The sequence below is a fragment of the Thunnus maccoyii genome, chromosome 21 (assembly GCF_910596095.1).
Source record: "Thunnus maccoyii chromosome 21, fThuMac1.1, whole genome shotgun sequence".
Lineage (NCBI taxonomy): Eukaryota > Metazoa > Chordata > Actinopteri > Scombriformes > Scombridae > Thunnus > Thunnus maccoyii.
In genome coordinates, this window is record NC_056553.1 from 3,076,588 (window position 1) to 3,087,174 (window position 10,587).

Sequence of the window (10,587 nt, forward strand, 5' to 3'; positions counted from 1 at the left end):
TTTCCTCTACTTCTCTCTAATATTTTGCATCTATTACATAATATGACTCAGCCAGGTCTGACGTGTGTTAGATTAATGTCTGAATCATACCAATAATGTGGTTGAGGTGTCACTGAATGTATCCAGGATGTTGCAGAACAATGAGTGCATCTTTAAGAGAGTGATGTGCACATTTACACACATGGCAACTGGTAAGTTCATTAACACCCCAACAGGATGATAAATAATGTTCTGTGTTCTGCTTCACGTCTACACAGGTCAGCTGTTACACACAGTTTTCCAGTTTATACAGAGGAATTGTTGGTAATAAAGCAGCTCTTCTGGATGAAGCAAGAGCTCCGTCACAGCTGTCGGGATATTTTTATTTTAAAAGTCCAAGATAAGCATATCATTACACACAAAATGGAATATCAGCGTTTTATCTTTGTTCTGGGACTGGAGTTGCAGGTGTGAACTTTTCAGCAGCTCAGATAAACCTGGACCTCTTTCCTACGGATCCATTTAAAGGATCAGTTCATTCCTTTTTTCTCCAATCCCTCTAGTAGTTTCTCTCCATTCAGAAAGTTTTAGTTTTATTTATCGAGGTGGAGAACTGTCTCTGAGATTGTTGCGTCCATCTCAACACTGTGGTTCCTCAACAAACTTAATTGTTAATTAGGTTGATTTTCTACCCAAAATACAATGACTACGAATAACTTAGTGCACCCCCACCACCATCCCACCCCATATCCACTTGGTTTTCCAATGTCTGATTGAAGATTTCACCCTTGGATACATCGTCTGGGAACCATGAACATTTCTGCAAGATTTTGTGGCAAACCATCAAGTAGACGTTGAGATATTTCACGAGACAAGTGAAAACTTTGACCTGCTGGTGGCGCTGGAGGAAAAGTCAGAGATTCATCCACTGGGGAACATGAATGTCTATAAAGGATTTCATGGCAATCTATCCAATAGTTGTTGAAACATGTCAATCTGGACCAAAGGGGCAGACCGACAGACAGAACAACCGACAGAACAACCGACCATCCCTAAAGCCAAGATTAGCATGGCTAAAACTGATATTACTATAAAAAACAAAACTAATTCAGCCTCATGTTTCAAACTATTTTTCACCTGAAATGAATCTAATCAACAGATCGTTTGTGTTCAGCTGCAGGATCTTTGCTGCTTTTTTGATTTTTTTTTCTATTTTGACCACATTTAAACCACGACCAAATAGTGAACACCAATCTGCTCCATCGTTACAGCATTCACAGGTCATAAAATACATGAGATGGAGTATAAATGTCTGCAATCAGTGACACGTAGAATCCCTGACAGCGAGAAATCGTGAGAAAATCAAGATTTCTGCTTTTTAAACATGGCAGTTCCCGTGGTTTACACAGTTGTGGCTGATATTTGAATGAAACAGGTGTGAGATTGGTGGATCAGATAGAAAAACTGACTCCAGACCAGACTGAATATGTCACTGACTAGGATGAATATTTCTCTGTACAGTGTTTTAAGTGTCTGAAATCACAAAACAGTTTTTGAAAACACAAACAGAATCCTCCCTTTACTGTTTCCTCTCCTTTTTAAATAGCAGCAGCAACAACAATAAAACCAGGAAGTGACGTTTCTACCAAGTCTGATGTTTTACAGTCCAACAACCTCAAGAATGAACCAAAGCAGCCTGTTAGAAAGTCATGAAGGGGCAGAACCGACGCCGTCAATTCTGATGTTATTGTCTTTGCAGCTCAACAATAGACGTATGACACAAACAGCCAAGAAAAACAGAGCCGCTGGGTTTTTTTTACTCATGAGACACCAAAACAAAGAGCTTCAGAAGGAGCCGGAGCCTCATAGAGACTCTTTAATTACAGGACACTGGTCTGTAACAAACTGGTGAGTAAGAAAGAACTGTCACTGGTGAGTAAGAAATCCCCGCAGGAAGTCTGCACAGTAAACAAACATGTCGTATTAACTTTACATACAGACAGAGGAGAGCTAGCAAACTAACGACGCCGTGATTCAGAAGATGTTCATGTTGTAATTAAACAAATGAGTGAAAATCTGGTTCATCTTATCTGTACACTTTCTATTATTTTCCCCATTAAAACATCTTTATTTGAGGATTATTTTATGATTAATTAAATGATTTTCACTCGATAAAATGACACGATTATGTACAAAAGCTATCACAAGTTAGCAGAGTTTAAACCTTTAAATCGCTGAATGTGATGAGAAGCCAAAACAGAATGAAATCAGAGATGTTTGCTATTTTTAACTGACAAATGGTGAGCTGATTATCGAAAACGTATTAATTTTTAAGCCATTTTCTGTCAAATAAATTATAAATAATTATAATAAATCTAATCATTTTATAGTTTTGCTGTTTTTTTTTCACCCAAAGTCACAAAACATATTTTTTGTGCAACGTTAATATCTTGAACCCACAAAATAAATCATATTTCTCGACATGAGGGACTCTGTGTGATCACATGACAAGTCACTGTTAATCCTGCATCAAACCTCTCTGATGTATTAACAATGAAACTTCTTTCCGTTTTGTCTTTAAAGCAGCCGTGTTAAGTGGAATGAATAAGCCTGCAGGTCATTGTTGACCTGCTGTGACATTCTTCAGCAGGAGGGAAAACACACTCTGACACAGTGTGTGGAAAAAAAAAAACCACACACACACACACACACACACACACACTCTAAAGCCATTAACTGCAGCGTGTTGAGAGAGAAACTGCAAGGACCGATGACCTAAATTAACCCACAAAGGAAAAAGTTCATTAAAGTGACTCCTCTGAGTGTCAGAAACACAGAACGGAAACAAACTGCTGCACGTTTTCAATGATATGAGATCAGTGAAATCCAAGACGCCAACTCGAACAACCTGACGCTGTAAAGCACAAAGAACTACAACAACCATGAGCCACTTCACCTGTGATCCCGACTGTGCTCCTTTCAGTTGCTTATTAAATGAAATACTAATCAATAACCATCATCAGATAAATAAACAGCAACACTGCAGCAGCCCAAAAGACCAAAGATGTTCAACACACAAGCACAAGTCGTAGTTTGAGAGGCTGCGTTTAAAGGAGGGAAGAGAACATTATAAAACACAACAACAATAAGCAACTACAGGAAATAAAATATTGTATCTGTCTCAGCTCAAAACTTCGTCAAGATTTCAGTCACTTTTGTGGGCAAGCATATATTAGATTTCAGATGTGATATTCAGTAGCTGAAAATGAAAAGAAACTGTAGAAAAATGTTTCTGAACACCAGAATCTGCATCAGTTGATGAGATCTTAGAAAGCTGCACTCAATTCTGACCCTTTTCCACCTCTCTCTTCTCCTTAAAGGCATCTTTAATATACACATTTTGAAATTAAACATCACCTGTTCATTTGTTACTTGTAACATTAACAGCGGAGTTCAGGCTCAAAATATGGACTACAAAAATGAATGTGAGCAAATCTCATATAAGAAGTTTGCCGCCTCTGTTGGCACATTTCTAGTTTGTATTTAGGAAAGTGATCAGTGAAAAGATTCCTGCTGTGTGTGTGTGTGTGAATCCCAACATGCAAAATCCACAAGAGTTTCGTTATGAGACGCGTTCACAGACACAGACGGCTGCAGCTGCTGCTGTCGTCACTTTAAGTCGCCCCCGTTCAGGATGTGAGTGCTGTTTGTTTATAGGCGGGTGGGTGAAGTGCAAGTGGAAACAAAGACGGCGTGTTTCACAAGACGCTCCGCGGAGAGGAAACACCTTTTTAACCTCGCAGGGTCAAAGGTTACTCTGACCTCTCTGCCTTTTACGTCCACTGTTGTGAGTGTTTGTGTGTGTTTGTGGAGCCAATAAGTCAATGCTGGTTTGTCTGACAGGAGGGAGAGGTGGACAAAGTGTGTTTTTGTTCTTTCTACTGCTGGCTGTGATTAAAATAAAAATAAAGAATGAATTAATTCCCCTCAAGTGTTTATTATCTTCCTAAATTTCTGCTGCATTAAACATAAGAATGTGTATAGAAAGGATGAATAAAACAGATTTAACTGCACAACCTTCTAGTTGAGTGGCTGGTTTTCTCATCCAGAGCAGGTTACAATTATAAGCTTCAACTCTCAGACTGTCAACATAACAAGCAGTAACAAGGTCAAAGGTCAAAGCCACAGCCCCCCTTTCTGTGGCCATGAGACACAAGCACAAGGTTTTCAGCTTCAAGTAGTAATTTACTCCCATCATCCATCAAACGCAGATCCAACTTTTTACCCCTTTGAGGTTTTTAATCTGGCCCGTGCAAACTACATTTTCTTTCGGGGACAATAAATGTCGCGTGTCACGCTGTGCAGATAATAACAAGCGGAGCATGTTAACGGTGAAGTGAAACGCACAGATTTCAGTGCTGTAAAACTGCAACAGAAGCAGAAGCGAAGAGCCGAGCGGGGCTGGGCTCGCAACCAAAACCACCGAAACCAACCGCCGACCGAAACCATCGCTGCTATAAAAACCTTAAAGGGTCGCACACACACACACTGGCACAGATGCAGATAATAACACACCAGCTACAGCACACAATAAGCACATTGTAAGTACATGATAGTTATTATAATAAGAGCAACATTAGTGCGGTTAGTGATGTTATTTATGCTGCATAGAGAGAGAGAGAGATGAGGACTCACGCGTTGCAGTAGGGTTTCTTGTCATAACCTTTGTAGTTCTTCATGTTCAGGGTCATCTTGCAAACCTCGCAGTGGAAACATCCTTTATGCCAGTTCTGGAGACAACACACACACACACACACACACACACACACACACACACACACACAACAACACACACATGCACAGAGAGTTACATATCAATATTGATTTTAAATGAGTCAGTTTAGGTTTCTGAAAAACTACTTTTGGACTCGTTTTACAGCTTTGTTTGTTTTGTCGACGTCCCTGCTGCTCAGCGCTTCTCAGAAACCACCTGTCAATCAAGCAGCGTGGGCGGGACTCTTCTGTTGACGCAGTGTGACAGCGAGTGTTAAATATATATATTTTTCTTTAATTGTTTAGATCAAAATAAGACAAACCGCTAAATTTACATAAGTGAGCTCACCACCAAACATTTGCTCGTTCTATATCGGGTTCAGATAGACCTCCATCTGTCCTCTATTAGGATTATTCAAATCCTCAAAGACTGAATCAGTACTAAACTATGTGTCTGAGATGTTAACGTGGTCATATGTCTTCTTCGTTAATCCTGCACTTATCTGCAATGACTGAGCATGATGTTGTCAAATGCAAAGCGTGTTGGTAGCTGTACCACTACGGAAATATTACTTCCTGTCAGCCAATGGTGTCTTTACAATATAAAAGTCAGTTAGCAGACTCTTGAAATTTTCTGTTGTTGTCATCGGAGGCGCCCGATTCATTTCAGCAGTGTGTGTGTTTGTGTGTGTAGCGGTAGATAAACCAGAGACTCTCACTTAACTCTTGCAGAATAACTATAGTTTGCTTGCACCACAGGGTGGCAGCCCAGATAGCTAAATCGCTGTGGCCCAGATCCGGCCCACACACGACACTTTCAGGACTTTCGTCCGGCCCACATATGGCGTGGAATGACAGCACTTGGGCGGTACGCTCCTGTTTCCCAGATCTGGGCCACAAGCAAGCTGTATGTCAACCAAGAACAAACCAGATAAACCAGAACTGGCCCACATCCAGAATACACATACCCGAGAGCATCTTTACCAAAAAAGGCCCACATCTGATTTGGGATATTTGGGCCATGTTTGCTACTTCAGGCTCACATCCATTTTGTCCGGGCCAGAAGAAGGCCAGCGGTAGTGTGGAAGTGGCCCAACCAGTGCTTGTGTGATTAGATACAAGGTTTTTTGTTCAATTACCCAAAAATACAAGTTTACAGGACAGTAACACTTCTGCAGCTGAGTAACAGGAAGCAGACAATATGAATGTTAACGTTGTCCTTGTGTTATAAGCAGCTGTGCCCTAAATCCATATTTAATGATAAATCAGAAAAAAAACATTTCCTACTGCTTCACCTTCACAAGTGATGCTGTTGTGAAAATGTCATTCATAGCCTACAGTAGCCTAAATAAGGCACCTCCATCGCCTTTACTCAAAAGGAAATGCTTTGGACCTGTCAGTTCAATGTGATATCATGAATTAACCAATTCACGCTAACGTCCAAAACGTGTGTGCTGACTGGCTGGTTGCCTGCACATGATGAATAGGTTCCACCTATGGACGTAACAGTCCAATTAAGAAACAGTCATTTCACTTAGAAAATATTCTACCTGTTTTATGTTTGCCAGCTTTAAACGTCTTGTTAAGTGTTGACATATAGCATTTTTGGGGATACAGTGATTCATGACTTAAAAACAAAGTGGGAGGGGGGTAAAGTGGGGCAATGGCCCAGTGGACCCTCTACTTCCAGCACCCTTGGTTGTCATTATTATATCATTGTTGCACAGAAACGCAGTTTAAGTGGAGATTTGATTTGAACTCATAACTGTGAAGGAATTTGACAAAAATTAACGCAGTTTTGACATCAGCTGTGATGGATTCCACGACAAGTTTCAAGAGTAAATCAGTTTTTTATAGTCTGAAAACAAATGGAAATCAATGGATTCCTGGTAGATAGTAGAAAGAGAAAGAAACAACCCACATCACTAAAACACATTAACATTGTTTGCAAAATAGTTAACTGTGATGTAAAGGGGCTAAACATGTTGAAACAATCGTATGGTCCTTCACGCCATGACCAAAACTGCTTAGTTTCTAAAGGTCAACCAATTACTCATAATTATCCCGTCAAGACTGCAGTGAAGGAAGGTAATTTTCATATAATTCCTGTCAACAATACATGCAGTAATCTACACCTCAGACGTTGTTTCACAAAGTTTTAAAAGATCTTGTTGATGCACTTTACTTTTCTCTGTGGGCTGAACGGATATCGGTCCGATACTGACTCAAGTAGCTGGATCGGGTATCGGTGACAATGGGTTGATCTGTTATTGGATACCATTATTTCAATAAATAACAATTCAATAAATTTATATCTATGTATTCATTTGTTACACTTTGATTTACAAAGTTAGGAAAGCAATGTTTAAGTCAAGCCTGATGTTGAACACTGGTATTGGATCTGTACTCGGTAACGGCCAATACCCAAAGGCCAGGTATCGGTATTGGTATCGGTATTGGTATCAGTATTGGTATCAGTATTGGTATCGGTATTGGTATCAGGACTGTAAGAATCAGATCGGTGCATCTAGAATCGGTAACGTCAAGGCAGCATCAGATGCTTTGTAGTCAGAAAACTGTCGCTGCATCCTTCTGCTCATTGCACTTAATAATGTCAAAACTGTACACGTAGCTAAAAAACTGTGGGTCTGCACACTTTTAAAGGGGTCAAACACCACTTATAACCTTTGAAGACCTCTATTGGCCAATAATAGGAAGTGAAACTGCTCTGATCAAACATTTCTCCTCCCACACAATTCTCTCCTGAGCTTTGATGGCCTGTAATTGACCCACAAAAAGCCTAATTTCCACAGCTGATCCACGAGGAATGTTCAGTGACATACTAACATATCACTGAGCTGAAACTTGGAAAAATAATTGATATCGGCTTTTATTATTGCTTGATATTAAGCTTTTAAGCCTTTGTAGATGTAAATGTAAAAGAAGTGACATCCAGTCTTGCAAAAGGCTTTATTAGACGGGCCTTTGAAAGGGACAGCAGGGAAGTCTGAAGTCCTTGGATGGCGAAATGATTTCTTTCTTTCTCTCTCCCTCACACTCTCTTTCTCACTTTCTCCGTTCTTTGTTTCTTTGCCAGCCTCGTCCTCTTTAAATCACTGCCTCTAACACTGGTTTTGTCCTCAGTGTCTCTTCAGACTAGTCATGTCAGGTTTAACAGGACAGAAGTATGATCTTATTGGTCATTTTGTATAAACTGGATCCGCTTGATTTTAAAAGATTCACCTTTTTCCACAATCAACAAACAGTATATGTGCTACAGCTCCTTCTGGAATGGCAGTCTTATTATGAAGGGTGTGGGCTAATATCATGTGCAGTGCCTACATGCTGTTGTGTCATCTGATGCTTCATAGGACAGACAGGGAATGCATGAGACTGCTGAGGATAAATTAATAATTTATCATCATTATGCAAGAGACTATTACAGAAGTGTTGCCAAGCAAACGCAAAAATCAACATTTACTTTTGTACATTGACATCAAAGAGGCTAAGATGGTTTTTACCTATAATAACCTCGTAGTTACTATTTTTGTGGTGCTCAATGGTGTGTCAATGTTTATTTTACTTTTTAAACCTATGGAGGTAGCACTATAACAGTTTTATTTAGGGAGTTTTACCCTTTCTGTGATAGTCCCACAGTATAAAACAGAATTGAATACTATTACGATAGAGGATGATAGTGTCAGACCTGACAGCAATATGCATTTTTTGTGTATAATTGTGTATAATAGAGGCATTACTGATAGGCTGATATCAGAATATTAAAGCACTATTAATGGTGACAACAAAAAAAGATGAGATGTGCTACAGTAAACATCCAAACCTCTTATCCTTAGTACAGTAGCTATTGCAATAGTCTTGGGGTGAGTATTCGTGACTATAGGTTTGTATATTGTCATTAAGGATTGAATATTTTTGGGTTGTTTGACAGTTGGTCCGCCCAAGAGAAGGCGTTATTTTTAGTCAGACTGTTGGCTACAGGCTCTACTGTCAACACATCAGCTTTGAATAACCAACGACATGAAATCTACCTGGGAGACATTTACAAAGAGAAATATAACATATATAACTAAGACAAACCTCCACCAATCAGTCTCTTGGGTAAACACGTTTGGAGGGCAAAGGAGGGAATTAGGGTACAATTTCTTTAATATGCTGTTTTTCCATCTGGGTGATTGGACTGTGGATTAAAAGATCATATAAAGTCAACAGTAAACATATGCTATGTACTGTATATCTAAATATATGTGTACAATTACTGTCTATGTTCTGTTTTGTTTTTTTCAGCTTGCTTTCTATTTGGGGGAGGGGAGGGGAGGTATTTACTTCGTTGTTGGGTTTGTTTATTAGAGTTTACGTGGAGTTTATATTCTTATATTCTTTGTATGACAATAACATTAAAAAATATAAGAATTAAAAGGGTCACAAATTATAATTCCTTTCATGTAGCAACAAAAAAGTTGATCAGATAGATAGATCGATAGATAGATAGATAGATAGATGAGGACCACAATAGAACACAATAGTCTTTTAACTTTATGGTGTTATCCTCGACATTTTAAATGAATATGTATTTGTCACAGTGTATGACATTTTCTATATTATTTCTATATTATATACAGCTTTATCATAGTCCCAGTGCTATAACTCAAAAACGATCCTTAAAAAAGTTGTTATTATATGTGTATTTTTGTATATTGACTGTGTCCTCTGACAGGTTTGGGCAGATATTTCAGGCTGAAGAGCTGACTGACACAAGTTTATAAGCTACCTGCGTCTCTAACAACTTCGCATCTTGAGATCCTCCTCCAGCTTTCACTGCGCTAATTTGAAGGTTTAATGAATGAACTTCCGTGACTCTGAGTTGTTTTTTTTTTTAATTAAATAATTTGTCCACAAACAAAATGCTCACCTTGTCCAGGCAGCTGACTTTCTCCGTCGGGTAGACGATCTTCCCACAGCGGGCACACTGAGGGTTCATCCTCCAAACCTCCTCTGTGCTCTCCAACGGCTAAATCCCTCCGGTTATATGTCCACAGATCACCCAAAGGTCCCGCCGAGCCACCCTTCAACCTGCGACGCGGTAAACAAAGTCAAAAAAGCTGAAAGTCGTAGAGAGAGACGGCTGCTCTGCACCTCCACTCAGCGGCTCACCGACCGGTCTGAGCGCTGGATGCTGCGGGGGGACCGATCACTCCATCTGCGACAAGCTAGCGGGAGTTACCACCGAAAACACCGGAAACTACCGCGGAACACCCGGAAATAGCTTTATGTTACCGTCAGAGTAAAAGCTTAGGTAGGTAGGTAGGTAGGTAGATAGATAGATAGATAGATAGATAGATAGATAGATAGATAGATAGATAGATAGATAGATAGATAGATAGATAGATAGATAGATAGATATTGGTTGGTTGGTTGGTAAGTAGACCAGGTAGACAAGTATTTTATTAATCCCCATTTTATGTATGTATCTATTTTTATTCGTATTTTATTTAATTTTCTCTCAATTTCTTATTGAAATTTGTATGTATGTACTTCACGTTGATAAATAATAAAATTCTACTTAATTAAAAGTATAGAAGTTTTACCAGCTAAATTTACTTAAAGTCAAAGTATCACTTTGACTTTAGTACCTTAAGTAGGATTTTATATGCAGGATTTTTACTTGTAATGGAGTATTTTTACATTATGGTATTGATACTTTTACTTAAGTAAATGATCTGAGTACTTCCTCCACCACTGCAGGTCACAGAATTTGACGGGTCACCAAATACGGTGTAACACCAGTTTACGCGGCAAGGAGAGCCACAAGTAGAG

General features: G+C 39.3%; 1 protein-coding gene across 3 annotated transcripts in view; it reads right to left on the bottom strand.

Moving 5' to 3' along the window:
* Window positions 1-10,016, bottom strand: part of LOC121888075 (LIM zinc-binding domain-containing Nebulette-like) — a 121,845-nt gene extending 111,829 nt beyond the window's left edge. For 2 of the 3 annotated variants that reach the window (XM_042399352.1, XM_042399351.1), the window contains exons 1-2: window positions 9,683-10,015; window positions 4,675-4,769 (exon numbers count right to left, since the gene is read on the bottom strand). In XM_042399352.1, coding sequence (XP_042255286.1) covers window positions 4,675-4,769; window positions 9,683-9,751 — 164 coding nt within the window. In that variant the 5' untranslated portion in view covers window positions 9,752-10,015. Of the gene's footprint in view, window positions 1-4,674; window positions 4,770-9,682 lie in introns of all 3 variants that reach the window. The other variant, XM_042399353.1, reaches the window with a different exon arrangement.
* Between the last annotated feature and the right edge of the window lie 571 nt (window positions 10,017-10,587).